The 19,555-nt window shown below is 35.4% G+C and overlaps 2 protein-coding genes across 3 annotated transcripts; both read left to right on the forward strand.

The window, feature by feature from the left end:
* The first annotated feature begins 5,755 nt into the window (after positions 1–5,755).
* Positions 5,756–12,315, forward strand: CYP77A5P (cytochrome P450, family 77, subfamily A, polypeptide 5). Of its 2 annotated transcripts, XR_009440537.2 has the most exons (8): positions 5,756–6,425; positions 6,843–6,953; positions 7,176–7,392; positions 7,529–7,862; positions 7,982–8,043; positions 8,197–8,269; positions 11,125–11,268; positions 12,236–12,315. XR_009440537.2 is itself a non-coding variant. In XM_059597638.2 (7 exons), coding segments are annotated over exons 1-7 (1,293 nt in total). In that variant the 5' UTR covers positions 5,756–5,930; the 3' UTR covers positions 11,126–11,384. The 2 variants fall into 2 exon arrangements, 1 of the variants encoding a protein (XP_059453621.2); XM_059597638.2 differs by lacking the exon at positions 12,236–12,315 and having other exon boundaries at positions 11,125–11,384.
* Positions 12,316–18,233: 5,918 nt separating this feature from the next.
* Positions 18,234–18,960, forward strand: LOC132184835 (Bifunctional inhibitor/lipid-transfer protein/seed storage 2S albumin superfamily protein). The gene has a single exon (XM_059598608.2). The coding sequence runs from the start codon at positions 18,358–18,360 to the stop codon at positions 18,637–18,639; it is 282 nt and encodes a 93-aa protein (XP_059454591.1). The 5' UTR covers positions 18,234–18,357; the 3' UTR covers positions 18,640–18,960.
* The last annotated feature ends 595 nt before the right edge of the window (positions 18,961–19,555 follow it).

Consider the following 19,555-nt stretch of genomic DNA (forward strand, 5'->3'; position numbering starts at 1 on the left):
AAATACTCTAAATTATAATTATAGACAGCAGAAGCAATGCACCCTAGCTCAAGTTAGGTTTGATACTCCCAAGCTCATGAATTGATTTGTTCTCTCTTTCCTTCAATATATATGTTTTACCTTCAAACATGTTCTAAACGTCATTGATAAACAACCAACGTACAGGATTCAATAATTTCATTAGTTGCTAGTGTCCTTTAAATCAAGTTCTCCTTTAGAAGCTAACTTAGCATTGGGAATATTAGTGCATCTTACATATATGAAGGGTAGCCAGGTGCGTTTTCCAGATAGGATATCTCATGGTTGGGGAGCCTCCCTTGTCCCCCCCACTTTTAAATAGGACGACGTCATTTGTTAAAAGAATTAATTAAGGAAAATATACATTTTAATTACTCCCAAAGTTTCATTACTTTTTAACTTTTGTCTTCAATGTTTAAAAATTGACAATATAATTAAATTTTTTGAATTTGCAATATTGTCCATCTACTCTGACATAAATTGATTTAGGGACAAATGTCCCCAAAATACCCCTAAAAATATATAATTAATAAAATAAAATAACAGTTAAAACAAAAATTAAAAAGAAAATTAAAAAACTCAAAAAAAAAAAAAAAAAAAAAAATAGAGGTGGTTCAATCACCCTCAAGTGGCCAAATAGGGATGGCCAAAACCACCCCCAAAGGGTATGTGGTGGCTTGGCCTCCACCATTAATTTGGCCAAAGGAGTGGTGGACCACCCTCATGGCTCATGCATAAGGGTGGTTCGATCACTCCTAAACCCTAGAAACCACCCTTATTTTGTTAAGGAGGTGGTTCAACCAACCCTATTAGGCCAACTTGAGAGTGGCTCGGCCCATAGTGATGGCTCGACCACCCTCTTGTGGCCAAATAGGGGTGGTTGCAGAGCCACCCCCATTCAGCTAGCTAGCTAGGGGCTAGCGAACCACTCTAATGGAGTTGGTTTCAGCCCCTCCAAAGTTTTATTTTTGGGTAAATTATCATTTTTTAAGAGTATTTTGTTGACAATCGTCCTTAGAAACCTATGCGCGATGCGCGTGGGTCGATTTCCATTGGAGAAGACAGGCTAGTGTAACGGACGGACAATATTGACAATTTTAAAAGCTTGGTTTGGATATATTGCCTACTTTTAAACATTAGAAGTAAAAGTGAAAAAAAAAAAAAGTGATAAAACTTTGAGGGTGGCAAAATATATTTTTCCCATTAATTAATGACGTTATCAACATGATTGACGTAAAGTTCCTTTTTTTTTGTCCGTCCACGTACAACAGTCGTGTGCATCCCTCCCTTTAGCTGCAGCCTGCGGTATCATCCTTTTATCACTTTCTCGATTATGGATAACCAATTCAATGGCACTCTTCTCAGTTCTCACCGACAAATTAATTGGCCTCACTCTACCTAATGATCTTCGGGAGATGGTTGACCATATTAATCCATTTACTGCATGTGTTGAAAATGCAACGGCATTAGTAGACAAAAAAAGCGCTAGTTACATTTCTTTTATCATTTCCAAAGGAATAATCAATTTGGAACTTTCTTAAAATCAAATTTAAGCTTCCTTAAAATCACTTATTCATCTAATAAGAGCATCTTTGGGATTGCGTTTGAGAGGCTTAAAAATACTTTTAAGACTCAAAAAGTTTGTTTGACGAAAAAATACTTGTTTGATAAAAAAAATTAAAAGCATTTTTAAGGATCCAAAAAACCTAAAAATTGCAAAAAAAAAAAAAAAAAAAAAACACTTTTAGCAAAAGCTTAAAAATGAAGTTTTTACCAAAAAGCTCTATTTCTCAAACGCAATTTCAAACACACTCTAGGTATACAATGTGGGACTTAGCACTCATAAGTATCTTTATAAACCACTCACTTTTTATGAGTTACTCATCTCTTCTCATTATAGGACCAAGGTGTTATAAACTCTCTTCCTTAAAGCTTTGATGTCTTTGTCAGGGTTACGTCATACAGTGCGATGCTAATTTATAACAATCCGGAAAAAAAAAAAAAAAAAAAGAAGCTAGTTACATCTGCATTATCACTCCAAAAGGATTGTTGTTGCAGGTGATTAAAGTATTGATGATGATGTGATAGCCTCGTAGTTGAGCTTCTATGGTTGAGGTCATGGATGCCAAGTGTATTTTTTGTTTAAATAATGTTTAGTCAAATCTTTTATGGTACACCATTTTTGTTGTATATGACAGTAATTATGTATTTTGGCTGTGTGCCGCTTGTAACATTTTTGTATAGTCATTTTTTTTTTCAACATGTAAAGATATAATTAATGTAAATGTTTAAAATATAGATGTTATTGTATGTTAAGTGATGTTTATCAATGGTGAAAAGGCGGTTATGGTTAGCGGTTATTGGCTAAAACCACTAACCGCTAACTGTAACCATCTATGGAGTTAGTAAAATCTACTAACCACCTCCGCTAACTGCCTATGCGGTTAACTACCTAGGTGGTTAACCGGCGGTTAGCGGTTAGTAACTCTAACAATTGCTAACCCTTTTTTAAAAGAAAATATTAAAAAAAAAAAAAAGCAAAAACAAACGATGTTATTTATATGGTAATTAATACAATAATATCAAATTACATAAGACATCATTTCTAGATTTTTATATTTATTTAAAATTTTAAACAAAAAGGACCATGTTTCATAATATATATATATATATATATATATATAGAGAGAGAGAGAGAGAGAGAGAGACGGTTAACGATGTTTATTACCCTCTTTTAAAAGTGGTTAGCGGTTAATCGCCGACTTTTTCACCCCTAAATTATTTATTATTTTTTGTTTATATGTTTCCGCCGCAAGTTAATAACTCTAATATGATGAATTTATGTTTATGAGATGAGATGAAGGTTTTTTTGGGTCGCCACATAATCTTTGATTTCGGGTGCTTGTGCGCCAGGATCGAGGTAATCAGAGGTAATCATCTGCATGTGCAAACCCATCATAGTGACACATCCATGGCCCACATAGAGAACATTCTTCCAAGTTCCATCACATGCAGTACTTGTAAATCCACCCCCAGCCTGACTTCCCATACATACCCAAGGCCTCAACAAAGCGGGGAGTTTTCCTATCAAAAAGGGAAGAAAATAAAAAATATATATATATAGAAAACCCCAACCGGGGTTCTTCTAGCTTGTGGTGGTAGTCTAGCTTGGAGCTTTAAGGAAAGGAGAATGGTTTTATAATTATGTAATCCAAAAACTGGTTTTGAGTCTGATATCTTGATTGTCAAAGTGAGAAAGTTAGGATTTTGTTGGGGGAGAAAATCTCCTCTAGTGGGACTACTTTTTTACATTTATTTACCATATGCTATTATCCACTCACTTAATAACACGTGTCCACCTTTTTTACATCTTTGGATAAAAGGGAGAAAAAGGAAGGGCTCTCTTTTTACTTCTTCCTCCTCACACACGCCTCTCCCTCCCGGGGGGGAACACCGAGAGACCCTCATTGTCTCTCTCGCACACATCTCTCTCATAATCTCTCTTTCCTCTCACACACCCCTCTCTCTCTCTCTCTCTCTCTCTCTCTCGTATTTCTCTCCCTTTGATGACCCACTCTCATTCTCATTTCTTGCATGCCTCACTTAACATTTATCAAAAATAAAGATATTAAGTTATTGACTTAAGTATCGGAGAGTCTTTAGTATTAACCGAAGACCCTCTGACCTTACTTAACCATCAAGAAAATTGTTGGGTAGTAAATTCTTGGACCTGAAAAAGGCTCCAACAGATTTGGATCTTAGGTTGTTTGATGAAGCAGCGGGGAAAGATATTGTTTGCTGGAGTGCGATGAGGTGGGAGAAAGAGAAATAAAAGAAAAAGATTCAGGGGACTTATTTTGTCGTTTCTGTAAAATTGCATCTTGGCCGTCCAATTTTGTACCGGAGATGTATTTTAGAAGCTCATGAATGAAAGTTGGATCCTTGAAAACTTAGGTGATAACAAGGAGTACTAATTTTGAATTTCACCAAAATTAGTTATAAAGGTTATTCATTAGAAACAAGAGTGTAATTGCCTTTTAATTATGAACTAAGAAAATTTACTAGTTTTTGGCAAGAATGAGAACAGATAGCTAATGGCCCAATGGGTAGAGGATGGCTTTGAAAGTGATGGGAGAAATGAAGGAAGGAAATGGAAGAGGTGATTATAAAACTCCTAAATTTTTTCTCAAACTTTGTTATAAAATTGTTATTAGCTTTTAATTATCAACTAAGAAAAAAAATTGAGGAATGTTAGGTGTTCTCTTGGTGTTTTTCTAGTGTTCTCCTAGTCTTAGATGCATATTATTTTCTAAAAACTAAGTGAGAGAAATAAGGAACCAGTGAAGCCAATTTTAAAAAAATAAAATAAAATAAAATAATAATATCCATCTAAAACCAGGACAACACTAGAAGAACACGAGAATAACACATCACATTTTTTTGGCAAGTATGTGAACATATAGCTAATGGGTAGAGAAGGGAAATGTTAAGCATTCTCCTAGTTCTAGGTGTATATTATTTTTTTTAAATGCAAAAAAGAAAATAACCCTTATTTCTCTTACTTGATTTTTAGAAAATATCTACCTAGAACTAAGAAGACACTAAGACAACATCATAAGAGCACCTAGCATTCCTTGGTAGGGAATGAGTAACACTGAAAGTGATTGCAGAAATGAAGGAAGAAAATGGAACCTCACGTGATTATAAAACTCTTAAAATTTTAGTATCTAAATTCTCAAATTTCTACTATAATCTTAGACTTAATTGGAAGGGTAAACTAAAGGATGAGGTTCTTTTAAGAAGTTTTTTTTAAAAAAAAATAAAATTGTTATTGAAAGCACTCAAGAGATGGGACCTGATTCTTTTTAGGGTTAAATTCACTTTACCCTCTAAAGTTTCAAGGATTTTTTAATTCGAACTCCAATGTTTAAAAATTACCAATGTACCCCCTAATGTTTCAAAAAATTTCAATTCAAACCTTTCGTTACTAATTTCCGTCAAATTGGACGGAAATCTATGAAATTACGTAATTACCTTCAATGCTTTTTTTTTTTTTTGTTTTTTTTTTTTAATTTTCGCCCAATTAGACTAAAATTAATAACTGGTCTAAATTGAAAATTTTTGAAACATTAAAAAGGTACATTGTCAATTTTTAAACATTAGAGTTCGAATTGAAAAATCTCTAAAACTTCAGGAGAGTAAAGTAAATTTAATCCTTCTTTTTATTTTAAGTGAAATGGAGAGAAGAGGGATGTAATTTTGTGATTAAGATTTTATTCAACAAATTTAAAGGCCCACATAATACCCACATGATGAATATATCATCATTATTTAAAAATTTTTATTGATTATCACATATCACATAATAAGTATGAAAAGAATCCTTGAAACGGAGGATATCCTCCAACTATGCATTAAATAATTGTAAAAATGTTATTAAAAGTCAAGCGTGATTGTTGCATTCACAATTCTTTAAAACAAAAATGAGCTGCGAGTGAGATCAGAGATGTTTGTTTATGAAGTCTATATATGTATGAAGATTCATAACAGCAGAGAGATCGACAGCGAACCTGAGAGAAACTTGTGATTGTGAACATGGCTTCCATGATCGTCATCATTCGATTTAAAGCAACGTACGACAAACATGTGCTTCCAACGTAAACAAGCGTCTCACTTACAATAAAGACAAAAAAATAACATGAAAATGGTGTCTTAAAATATTGATATCTGAATTAAAAAATGCTTCCAAACTCTTTCCCACTCTGTTCCAACACTTGTTAACAACAACCAACCCCTGTACAATGGCTGCTCTCCACACCTCTTTCTGTCTCACAGTCGAAGTGCCCCAAACCCAAGAAGCCATCCAACCAAATCAATCGGTCAAATCCCCCACGTAAAACCCACAAAAAAAAATGCTCTCAACAGGGCTGTCTCTGTTTTCGTCACCCAACAATATCATCCACAGTTCTCCCCTGCATCCCCCGCGAGACTCACGAAAATCCCACTTGATTTTCGTGGTTTCATGCAATTCCACCACAAAAATGGCGGCGACACCGCCTGCGGAGACCAAGACTAGCTTCAGGTTCAAGAACTTGATGGAGACATTCGAGGTTGATGTGCAGAGGGCGGAGAATAGGCCACTGAATGTTCCTTTGATTGCGCCGTTTACGATTGCGTCGTCGAGGTTGGAGGGGGTGGAGAATGTAGCAATCAGGATTGAGCTGAGCAATGGGTGTGTGGGGTGGGGTGAGGCTCCAATTTTGCCTTTTGTGACTGCTGAGGACCAAAGCACGGCGATGGCGAAGGCGGCCGAGGCTTGTGAATTGCTAAGGCGGACTCCGGCTATGACGTTGGGGTTGTTGTTGGCGGAGATTGGTGGGGTTCTTCCTGGACATGAGTTTGCTTCTGTGAGTAAGATTGAGATTTTAGCCTTTTCTGGAGTCTTTGATTTTCTTGGTGTTGAAGCTTTGTATGTGTACGTTATAGTTCATATTTTGATGGTTGTGATGATTGGTAACTGTTTCATTATTTGGATTTGAATGATAATCTTTTGGGCTGTGTTTGACTGCTGAGAAAACTTCAAATCTTCAATATAATACAAGAACATTGCTTGATCGTTGACTTTTTTGCTTTTAGGAATCCTAATGAAAAGAAAACAAGAAATTTAAAATCTACCTTTCATTTATTTGAATCTCTTCATAGTTACCAAACGGAGGGTTATTGGATCCTTATACATTTGTGGTTTTACCAAGATTTTTGGTGGCCTCATATTTATATTATATAAAGTATTTTAATTTCTCATTTAACTGTTTTTGCAATTGAAGGTTAGGGCAGGAGTCGAAATGGCAGTGATAGATGCTGTTGCTACTAGCATTGGTGTACCCTTGTGGAGACTGTTTGGTGGAGTTTCAAATACCATAACAACTGATATAACAGTACGTTCCTATTCTGGCAGTATAAGATTGTCAACTCCTCTCTTTCATTGTCATTTTTCCTTTTTTCTGGTTGAAGGCACCCAGTGGGGCTGGTGAACTTTTGGTGTCCATTTCTGTTGGTGTAATAAAGAAATTTAAGTAATTATTAACTAGTACTGGAGGAAAGGAAACGGTAAAACTTTTCTCATGAATTAAGTTTAAGCCATTTTTGCTGGCATGCAGATTCCAATTGTTTCCCCAGCTGAAGCTGCTGAATTGGCTTTCAAGTATAACAATCAAGGATTCAAGACTTTGAAGCTTAAGGTAGGAAAGAATCTAAAAGCAGATATAGAAGTTCTTCAGGCCATACGTGGGGCACATCCTGAGTGCTTGTTTATCTTGGATGCTAATGAGGGCTACAAACCGGAGGAGGCAATTGAAGTTCTTGAAAAATTACACGGTATATGGTGCATATAACTTGCAAAAGACAGTTATTATTCTGTATACTAGAATGTGCGTGTTCTACATTCATCCTCCCTTAAAATTTGTGCTCCTTTAGACAATGAAACTAATTTAAACTTTTACTTTTCCTGCAGAAATGGGTGTCACTCCTATTCTTTTTGAACAACCTGTTCATAGAGATGATTGGGAAGGTCTTGGTCATGTTACTGACATCGCAAAAAACAAATATGGGGTATCTGTTGCAGCTGATGAAAGCTGTCGGAGTCTAGCTGACGTTAAGAAAATAGTCCAAGAAAAACTTGCGGATGTCATTAACATTAAGCTTGCCAAAGTTGGGGTTGTGGGAGCTCTTGAGATTATTGAGGTGGCAAGGGCGTCAGGGTTAGATCTGATGATTGGTGGTATGGTTGAGACTAGATTAGCCATGGGCTTTGCTGGCCACCTTGCTGCTGGGCTTGGGTGTTTCAAGTAAATATCATAATCCTTTTTTTTTTCAAATAAACATACCTATATATGTTTTTTTACATGTATTTGCATTTCCATCTATACTGGTGTTTTGAGATCTAAGTAGTGATTTGCTATAACAGGTTCATTGACCTAGATACACCCCTTTTGCTATCCGAAGACCCAGTTCTTGAGGGTTATGAAGGTAATCCTGAGCTTGACTCAAACTCTATAGTGCCTATTTGTTTCTTTTGTTCTCTCTCTCTCTCTTGAATAAAGCCAAATTTGATATCTCAACCTGTTGAGAATATAAATTTTTGGCATTTTTTTTAACACCCTCAATCATTTCTTTGGCTAGTCTCGGGTTCAGTTTACAAGTTCAGAAATTCTAGAGGCCAAGGTGGTTTCCTTCATTGGGACAATATTGCTTGGTATGCCATTATTAAACCATCTAAGTGTGTTTTTTCTTTTCAATTTAATTGTGATGAAGAAACAAAGCTTATAAATGTTCAGACTTTTAGAATATTCTGCTACATAGCCAGAATGATACCATATTGAATTCTCAAGGTATTATTGTAACTGTTCGTGTACATCTTCCATTTAAGATATCTCTGTCATATTTTTCTTTTTTTTCCAGTACTTTAGCATAAACCTAGGTTGAATGTTGTCTTGAATTATAGAATTTGCCTAAAAGAGGACTATTAACTTCCTGCACTCTATGCTTTATGTAAATAATTTGATCATAGAAATCAGCATACTAAAATTGGGTTTCTTTAGATACATAGATATCTGAAAGATATGGTGTTGGATGCTAATCATCAGCTGAGAGAAGGTCTATAATTAGAGGAAATCAAAGTAGGGCACATTTGGATTTAGTATGTGCGAGCTTGATACTGTATAAGAGCCTCGTTGACTCTCTCACTGAAAGTTTTATGTTTTCAGGACGGATGACGACTGATATGATATCAGTGCCTAGTTGTCTGTGAGATGCTTGGTCAAGACTTGGTGACCCCCAATTTATTGTCTCAGTTTTTGTCTTAGTGTTTGTTTCCATTTCTGTTCTGCATATGCAAGGCCAGCATCTGATTTAGTGTTATTAGGCTTGTCCCCATGTATCGTATGCGAGTTAGTACGTAAAACTATATATACATGATTGCTGACAATGTAGAATGCCTAAATTTTTACATTAATGTTATGGAGCAAAGGGGCTTAAAACTAGCTATTGCTTAGAAACCGAGGTGATTGAACTGTGCAGATACTACATATTGTATGCATAATATGTCATAAATTGTATTTGATACTAGTGTAAGACACCATCAGACAATGTACATTGGTTATACATATCCTTTTTTTTTTTTTTTTTATCAAAATAAATGGAATTGACAACCATGAGTTCCCAATTAATGTAAGGGCTGGAGGGATGGGGGATCACTAAGACTGGACCTGAATGACAATTAAGTACTCTTTAATACAGTCACAATTGCAGAAAGACGGTTAGGAAGATCAGTCACTTAGCTCTATCTATAATTGCGATGTGAATTACTGGATTGGAGTGGGGAGGAAACCTAAGACTGGATCTGAAAGACAACTGAGGACTCTATACGACAATCAGAATCGAAGGAGGATCGTATCACTTAGCTCTATCTATAATTGAAATGTGATATTTTTTTGTACAACCCATCACTAGTAACAATAATGAACTTGAAACAACTTCATCAAGCTGTTGCTTTGAGTTTCCAAAATAAATGGGATGCAATGCACTATAACCACTATAAAAGTCTTCACACAAAACCCCAAAAATGAAAAGAAGGCCTTTCGTCCCTGTAGTCTGACCTGATATTTACAAGCCTAGCATACTTTAGCCGCAGAACAATTTCCACTTAGCTCTATCTATAATTGCAATGTGAATTTAAAGGGATCAATGCACCATATCCATTATAAAGTCTCCACCCAAGCCTGCAAAGAAGGAGAAGAAAAAACAAAAGCCTTTCATCCCTGCAGTCTGACCTAATATTTCTGAGCTGAGCATATTTTAACCAGAAAAAAATTTCTTCCGTCTATTGCTGCAGTCTACAAAACCCTTACTTCCCCTATGATGGTCAGTTCATAAAAAATGAATTAATAATAATAATAAAAAAAAAAAAATCCTTTCTTAAGGATTGGAAAAGAGCCTTATGTTGGAATACGCTACTTGCCAACAGAAAAACTACCAATCTACTTCGTATCATAATACATGCATTATCTTTTGGTGGGTTGGTGTGGACTATGTTCTGAAATGATATATAAATGGCCCCACAATTCTGATAAAATGCCTAAAGTGATAGAAATGTTGGTCAGTTTTGCTTGCTCTAACTCTGAACTCAAAACGTTCAGGGCCTTCTTTTTTTCCCCTTCCTCTTCTTTGTTTAGAAAAATTATCCTTTGGACTTGTAAAAGCATGGCATTGTTATTTGGTTACCTTCTTGTAATACCAGTTGCGTATGCCATCACAAACTTGAAATTAAGAAATTTTTAATAATGTTTCTGTTAGTAAATAACTTCCATTGTAAAAAATAGCTGGGTGTCTTTTGAACCTAACTGAAGAACAGGGAGTGCTGTACATTATGTGCTCATGAGACTAGTTTGGCATCTGTTCATGTCACTCTTTTTGTGGGTATTGACATGCCTTATCCTTGAGATCACATTCTCAAGCATTTCTTTTTCCTCGATTATTTTTTATCACGTAAAAATCACAAACAGTAGGGCAACAATGCTATGGCAGTATTAGTACTTCTTAATAGCTTTTTAAAGTTCCAATAAAAACTGAACTGTGGATGAAATTTTCCTTATATTAGGTGGATAAGAAAATCTATTTGAAAGTACTGACCAACAACAGTTGGCAATTAGAAGGTGGAAAAAGAAAGGAGAGGAACAATGATGATGAAAGCATTGATTACAAAAGTTCTCATATGGGTCACTTTTTGGTCATTGTACATAAGAGAAGCTACTTTTGAACAGACCTTTTTCTTCTCCATAATCACAGCTCTCTGTTCAGCCAATATAAGTTCATCTGTATGTCTCAGCCCAAAACATTTGGGGGTAAAAAAGAGTTACTTACCTTTTCTCCCATTTATATGAGAAAAAACATTGGCCAAAAGTATATTACCATTGATTTTCATGCTGTAGTGTATTCAACTGAGAAATTGTAGTAAAATTGTAGCATTATGTTCAATTTCCCTATGCTAACTGTATGGTACTATTTTCACTTTTCTATGCTAAGTTGCTAACTATACCAAATCACCTGCAGAACTGGCACTTTTTGGTTGCTTCCTTACCTCTGGACTGTGAGCAGCGTTTATATGATTCTCCTGCTTTGAACTATGGGTAGCCTGTCTGGCCCATATTTTATGAGGGGCAGAACTTATCTGTGCTTGGATTGATGTGTCTGCAGGTGAGACATCTGGTTCAAGGATTCTAATAATATTTATTTTAGTGAATTCCATCCTCTTGTAGTAATGGTCGACTTTGTTATCATCATTGCTATTTGAATATAAATTGTTTGTGACATTTCTCATTAGATAGGTCCTGTATAGGGGTTTGCACCGACTCTGTTGGAGTTGGAAAGCCCCTTTTCGCTTTCCACATGTACCAGAGTCGGAGGAGTTTGAAAACCTCCAACTTTTCCTCCAATGGAGGGAATTTCTGCCAAGCCTGCACCTCCAAAATGTCGGAGGCGTAGTTGCGCAATAGTGTCGAAAGTGGACTTGGGCTTTTTCTGGAATTTCTTTGGGCCTTTCCAACCAGCGTTTTTAAAGGCTTTATTATTTTGGGCCTTAGTTCTTTACGGTGTCATATTGATAACCTTTTTTGGGCTTTGTTGTGTGTTTCAGAACATATTTTTTAGGCTTTGCCCCATTTTTTTCAAGCCTTCTTTTGGGCTTTGCGCTATGTTATACCCCTTTTTTAGGCCTTTTTGAGCCTGCAGGTAACAGATCCTCATTGGTTTCTTAATATGTGAGACTAAGCTTTATAAGTGATTATTGGAAGCTCTAAGTTGACTAATTATTCTGGGGTGATTGTAGATGTAGTTAGCACTTTCATCCACATAGAGTGGTAGTGCATAATTGTTAAGTGTCACATTAGTTCTTTACTAGATGAGACTAGGCCTTACGAGTGATTATAAGGAACTCCAAATTGACTAATCTTTTTTGAGTATTAGCGCTTTTTCTGAGTCGTTACACCTTTGCCTTGAGTGCATTTCTCTGGCCTGCTGGTTTGAGAAGGACAAGTAGCTCTGTTGAATTATTCTCTCAAAGATTAGTGAATCTGGTAATCATATGCTAATAAAGGTGTGTAAAGTGAACTTTTTTGGAAGGACTCTAGCACAAATGATCAACTTCCTTGTATGTATGTGACAGAAGGTGAGGTTATGGGCCCCAAGACTAACTGAATGCATGTGTAACTCACCAAGAGAGTTCATGTAAGTAGGTTGAAAAGTTTGAAAGAAAAGGATAAAAGATCGGCAAGAGTCCATGTGACTGCGCCAGCTATCAGCTGGGACTAAGGTTTGATTTTAAGTTGACTTTGATTAACTTACTGAACTTTTCCCTGAAAATTCTACCACTTCTCTATCCATACAACTAAAGCATCATTAATAGAGCACACCACAGCTCACCTGTTCTCCTCTGCTGTGGAGGAAAGACATCTCAAACATAGAGGAGTTTTGGCTAGTGCCTCTTGATAACCATTTATATTCTTTTAGGCACAAATATAAAAGGAGAATTAGGCAAAGGGTCATTTCACTGGGAGTAAGAAATTGAAATTTGCTTTCTCTTCTAAGCATTTAACTAGGTTGGAGCTTAGCAAACCACATTCCCCAGGTTTGGCAAAGCCTTTGATTGATCTCTGTATCTTTTATCTTCCTCTATGTAGCTCAAACCCTTATATCTTCAACAAAGTTCATGAGACCAGTTCCTTTCAATCCATATATGCTATTGCTAAATGAAGGCCATCCAAATCAATTTCAATAGGAACACTACAAAGCATTGATTATTCAACTGCTTGTTATTGAAACGATTTCCCCTAATCCTTCACAAAAACATGACCCATAAAAAATATGATCGTTTCAACTTTCCATGGAGCTTATGCCAAAGCAACAGTGGCATCACCTGTATACCTCCAACGAATGTTTTTTGTTTTGTCTTTCATCATATTGCTATACAGTTTTGGTTAGGATCTTTGACATAAATGAAAGTGACTTCCTTTTACTCTCTTGGACACCATTTTCTGCAAAAAGTTGATACACAGGCGTGCCTAATGAGTAATGAATAACTCCGAAGCCTGAAATCATGTAGTACAATATGCTTGGTTCTATTACAACAAGTGCTTCATCCATCAGGATTGGTGCACTTTATTGGATCCAATTTTCATACACCAAGCAGAGCTTACAGTCTAACCATGCGTTTAGCATTGTGATTTTCAAGTTACTATTTTTAAAATCACACGTTTTGAAATTGCAAATTCAAACTGACTCGTAAACTCAGAGAAATGACTTCAAATTTTAATATCAGCAAACACTCTTGAGTAAATTTTTCAGATTTGACAGCAGCATGCAAGGTTGACGTTATGGTTACTATAGTTTTGTTGTTTTGGGTGAACTAGGAAGGAGATTTGATGGCCTAACAACAAGAGAAGGCATTGATGGGAGGCCTGCAGAACTTTTTTTTGAGTGAGCTTTTCATTGTGACACCACTCACCACTACCAAGACAACATTTGGCTTGAGTTATTAATAATAGAAGCACTAGTGATCATGCAAGCATGGAGATTAAAGAGGTGAAAGTACCATGATTTTAAGGGCCCGCATAATCATATCAAGCACTCTAATTTTGACCAACTGGACCACTCCCAGTAAGACCAATGATGATTCATTTTCACGCTCTAATGATTTTAATTCACCCTCTTTCTATTAGTCTTTCGGACATGGATTATTAGCACCAAACAACCATGTAAAAGTCAAAAAAAAAAAAAAAAACCTTAGAAAAGGCAAAAAGATTCACGTAATTTATCCGCCCCAGAACGCAACCGTAGAGAAGGCTCTTCGGTTATGCTAACAGGCAGCTGTCTAAAGCCCTGAATAAAATTAAGGCCTTCAAATATTAATAGTATAATTAAGGCCATTTTCATAATATATATATATATATATATATATATATATATAAGGTGCTAATTATATGGTTTCTAACCTTACTGGTTTAATAAATTAGGTCAACATATAGATCATGGCCATATCTTTAAAGAATACCTATGGCAGACCTTCAACGAACATAAACATGACTTTTGACCTAAGAAAAAGTAGAGAGATTTGACGTTCTTGAGAAAATGTATAGTACAATTTTGTTTTTCTAGTTGAAAAAAGTGTTTTCATAGCTAGGGACGATTAATCCTTGAATGCTTCTAATACATTATCCAAAAGCTATTGTAAATGATCATGTACATAGTCTGACAAAAATAATTTGGATCACACAATTTAACTGTAAACTCTATGACTAGCAAGGTGCTTGGCGAATCTTTTTGAGAGAACAAAGAAGAAAGGAATGGATTCACGTGACATAAAAGTGAAAGAAATTATCAATTTTTTTAAGCGAAAAAGTTAAAAAAATAAAAAGAAAAAAAGAAAAAGTTGTTCGTTAATGTCAAGAAATGAGTTTGACTTCATTATTTTTTTTATAAAATGTAGGAATGAAAAAAGAATCAGATGCCAAACAGGTTAATGTCAAGAAATGAGTTTGATTTTATTATTTTTTATAAAATTTAGGAATGAAAAAAGAATCGGATGCCGAACGGATACGAAGATTCTCATTATGTCGGTTTGGTAGAAGGGATGATAAAAATATATAAAATGATGAAAAATATGTCTTTTCCTCCCTTCTATGATTCATTATCATTATATCTATATTTATTTATTTAAAATTCATTAATTATGAGTAAATTTGTCATTTCATTTATTTATTTTTTCTTATTCAACAACTCTCATATTTTCCTCTCAACATTTAGAAAGTAATTTTTGGTCGACCGCGAGAAAAACATTCACCTTCCCCTCTTTTCTTCTTGTCTTTTATTATCCCGATAGAATCGTTAGATATATTTTCAAGTGTTTACTCTTTAATGTGGCCAGCTAAATCCAATCATTTGGAATGTAGATTGCGCAGAAAATAAGATTTTTGGTTATTATTTAAAGCAGATATAATAGGTGCAAATCTTCAACTACAATGAAATCTCAACTGGCAGGCGCCTACAAAGGCAAAAAAGCAAATTGCTTACAAAAGTATTAACACTTTTTATCTACATGGCCCTGCTGCTAAACTTTACCTCCTAAAAGAGCCAACTCATCTTACCACTTTCTTACATTTAGCCTAAGAAAGAAATCTCAAGTGCCGTGGGTCTAAATGTCTAATTGATTACCTCTTTTGTCAGGCATGCACAACTTGTATTTGAATAGATCACCTAAATCCACTAATTTGGCATCATGTATATATTATTACATATCAGTAAATTGAGACAGCTTAATGCCCTCGGATAAACTTTTAGAAGTCGAAACCGGTATCCAATTCCAAGTCCATATTGTTAAATCACCACTTATTTCAAAAGCTTAAGTTGATAAGATTGCGAAACATCCCTTCAACAACTGAAATAGGGTAATCATGGTTGCTCTAATACCATTTGTAAATCGCTATTTATCTCAAAAAGCTTAAAATGATAAGAAAGAGCAAATTTAATCATTTAATTGATATATTAACACATATTCCTATGCTTCAAGAACAAATTTCAGCCTCATACATTTATACCTTAGGTGGGACTAAGGTCAAGCCATGAGCGTCCCGTCTAGGCCCATTCTGCTTGGTACCCTAGTAGTTAGGGTGTGTCAACTTCTGGCGACCTCTCATATTTTAATACATTGATAAGATTGTGAAACATCCTTCAACAACTGAAATAGGGTAATCATGGTTACTCTAATACCATTTGTAAATCGCTATTTATCTCAAAAAGCTTAAAATGATAAGAAAGAGCAAATTTAATCATTTAATTGATATATTAACACATATTCCTATGCTTCAAGAGCAAATTTCAGCCCCATACATTTATACCTTAGGTGGGACTAAGGTCAAGCCATGAGCGTCCCGTCTAGGCCCATTTTGCTTGGTACCCTAGTAGTTAGGGTGTGTCAACTTCTGGCCACCTCTCTTATTTTAGGAAAAACTTCACTTTAAACTCTTGAACTATCGCGCATTTTGAGAAAACTCTCCCAAAATTCAAAAACTCTCAATTTACACCATTGAACTTTGAATTTCAATCAATTTACCCCGTCCATTAGTTTTAGCAATTAACTTCTAATGAAAATGCCTAAAAATACCACAAATTACCTTTCAATTTTTGTTTAAAATAAGAGGAAAAAATGGGTTCAAATTAAAATGACTTTTTAATTTGAAATTAAGGGTAAATTTGAAATTTTATAAAAAATCATGGGTATAAACATCATTTTATCACTTTTAACGTTTAAAATTTGACGGAGGGATCAATTGAATCAAATTAAAAGTTCAGGTGGTTAAATTGAGAGTTTTTCAAAACGTACGGTAGTTTAAGTATCTAAAATGAAGTTTCCCCATATTTTAACACTCTGGTACCTGATTGAGAAGATGAATAGTTTATATGAAGTGAGTAATTTATAAAAACACTCATAGGCGCACAGATTCGACTAGCGCTTTTTAAGATGTTCTGTCGAGAAGGCAAAAGCCGAGTACATGTGCCAGCATAACATGCATTTATGCTGATATGCAGCACAAGTCTTCTCATCTTATCCTCTTATTATTCCACCAGCAGTAAGCATCCTGGTTGCTTTTAGAATTTCTCACCAGGACAAAAGCTTAAGGGACAAATTGTGGTAGCAGTACCGACAACGAGGTTCATGATGATTAGTGACTATAATCATTGATTACATACACAAAACTCATAGTGCAGGTCAAACTAATGATAAGGGCATGTGGCTCCACAATATGAAGCTGTAATCAAAATGCAGCAATTGCTCACATCAGCATCACCGAAAGGCACCACACCCACATTCCTGCTCTGCATATATATATATATATATATATATATATATAGAGAGAGAGAGAGAGAGAGAGAAATTAATTAAAATATACATAAAAATTGTTCCATAATAATATAAAGGGGGATAGGTTCAGTCCTCTTTTATATACTTATGATAGTCAATGGTGTGGAGCAGTTCCTTCTCCATGCTTAAAACGTTATCATGATGGAAAGGGCATTACTTTTTCTCACCTGAAGTGGCTGGATTTACCAAAAAATATGTGAAGTACAAAGTGCCAATGCCATGCAAATCATTGTGGACTCAGGCCTGCCTTTAAAGAAAAGGTTATTATTCTTCACAGAGGATTTCTGTTATCATTGCGCCACCAATATGGTATTAGTTTTTCAAGATAATAACTCAAAAATTATAGATAGTAAAATTTTAAATGAAAGAACAACAATCTAAGATAACATGTTAAATCATCACTTTTCTAAAAGTTTAAATTGATAAGAAATGGTTAATTTAATCATTTAATTAATATTTTAACACAAAACAGACTTCTTGCGCTGATATGGCATTGTGTACTTTGAGCTACGCCGAAAGATGATTGATGATGCTACTTGATAAAGCATACTGACTTTGGGGCCATCAATTATTTCAAAAGCCTTTGACAGAAGAAATGCTCTAACTTGACTTGATGTGTTCTTTGGTTCGACCAATTTATAGTGTTATGGTTCTTTTGAACAATTTCCCTCCCTCTCTCATATTAGGTGTTTACATGCATGCAGTTCAAAAATTTTGTTGTATGCTTTCTGTGTAATGTTCTACATCCTTGTCACGCATTCATGAATTTCCCATAGCTCAATGTGGGGGCAAAGAGCCAAGAGTTGAATGTGAGAAGAGCTGCCCTTTAGAAAAAATAAAAATAAAATGGACTGAAATCCTTGGATCTAGATCTTTGAAGTGAAATAATTTCCTCTTTTTAGAAATGGACCAACTTTTCCAATCATTTGACACATTCTCTTTTATTTTATGTTTTCTCACACTAATTCGGTTGTATTAGGGCTTATTGTTGGGTTGTCCTGCCTTTTTTCTTTGTTGTGTGTTGGTGTAGCCGTCTCCTCCCCCCTTCCCCTTTTATAATCTAAGATAGATTCTCTAAAAACAAATACTTTAAAGTAATAGGCCCCAACAGGAGGCTCCTTTTCCTTTTTTATTTTAATTGAAAAATTTTCTTTGGTAGTTTTTTACTGGTATGAAATTCCCTTCACTTCTGCTATTCCTTTTCTCTGTCCTTTTTACTGATCTCTCCCCTATAAATTGAGAGGGAACCCCAGCCAAATGCACCACACACCCTTCAATCTCTCTCTACATCTCCCCCTCTCTCTCTCTCTCAAGCACATTCTCACACACACACATACACACATCTTTAGCTTTCCTCAAGTGAGTGAAAAATGAAGGCATCATACATTGCAGTACTCTGCACTCTGCTGCTGCTGCTCCTTGCTAAAGCACATGTAACAATGGCAGTAACATGCAACCCCACACAGCTGAGCCCTTGTGTGAGTGCAATCACATCTTCCAGTGCACCATCTACAGTCTGCTGCAGTAAGATCAAGGAACAGAAACCCTGCCTCTGCCAATACCTCAAGAATCCCAATCTCAAAAAGTTTGTGAACTCCCCCAATGCAAGGAAAGTTGCAAACACTTGTGGAACTCCCTTCCCCAAGTGCTAGATGGCTGAAAACAGTGAAGGGAATGTTTCTCCATCCCATATGTGCCAAGCTTCTTTGATGCATTGTGTCAAGGGTGGAGATAATTAGAGGGTCAATTAATTTTATGTTAAAGTTGGTGTGGTCTATTATATATATATCTTATGCTAGCTAGTAGTAGCAGTATTTGTGATGGAAATAATGTTGGGTCATGGATGCACACATGTTCCCACATTGAGTCTGTTGGAGTGGTTTAATTATCATATATACTAGTTGTTGCAAGGCTACTAATGTACTATCAAAATCAATGTTGTTGAATCATAGCTACCATGTCCTGCTGCTTTACTCTCTCTCTCTCTCTCACATGCACGCACGCACACACATGCATATCTTTCCATCAAAGTTTATAGAGATTCTACTCAAAATTTCTCATCATAATTAGATTATAAAAATGTTACATGTACTCTCGAGTGCTTACTTTCTAATTTAACAGAAAAAATCACCCGTCCAAAACTAAATGGTGATTTTCAGTGGTACATCAAGAAGTACATATAGCATTTCTCATTAAATTATCACAGAAATGACTAAACAAGCATACTATATGAATAATGACTAATCTCTTCCTCTTCTATCTTGACTGTCACGGCTCTGTTGTTGTTTCTTAACCAATGACTGTGGATCAATTTGTGTCATAATAATGACAATTATAAATGAGCTTTCGTGGAATTTGAATATCAGGCCATCATTAAGACCACAGCAGAGGGATTTTTGTATTTTCCAAGCTTACCAATTAGTCATTCATGGATGCTGATCACTAGAAGTTACCTTTAACATGTTTGTGACCACAACTTTTCATGTTATGTCTAAAGTACATCATTTTTGGTGCCAACTAGATAATTAAAAAAAAAATTACAAAGTAATACTTTTTGAACTCCTAAAT

The sequence above is a fragment of the Corylus avellana genome, chromosome 7 (genome assembly GCF_965113065.1).
Source record: "Corylus avellana chromosome 7, dhCorAvel1.hap1.2, whole genome shotgun sequence".
Lineage (NCBI taxonomy): Eukaryota > Viridiplantae > Streptophyta > Magnoliopsida > Fagales > Betulaceae > Corylus > Corylus avellana.

Excerpts from the sequence above, each read along its gene's own strand:
- CYP77A5P (XM_059597638.2), top strand. The coding sequence starts at position 5,931 with ATGCTCTCAACAGGGCTGTCTCTGTTTTCGTCACCCAACAATATCATC. Across the intron at positions 6,426-6,842 it reads CTGGACATGAGTTTGCTTCT|GTTAGGGCAGGAGTCGAAAT; the intron begins GTGAGTAAGATT and ends TTGCAATTGAAG. Across the intron at positions 6,954-7,175 it reads CCATAACAACTGATATAACA|ATTCCAATTGTTTCCCCAGC; the intron begins GTACGTTCCTAT and ends GCTGGCATGCAG.
- LOC132184835 (XM_059598608.2), top strand. The coding sequence starts at position 18,358 with ATGAAGGCATCATACATTGCAGTACTCTGCACTCTGCTGCTGCTGCTC.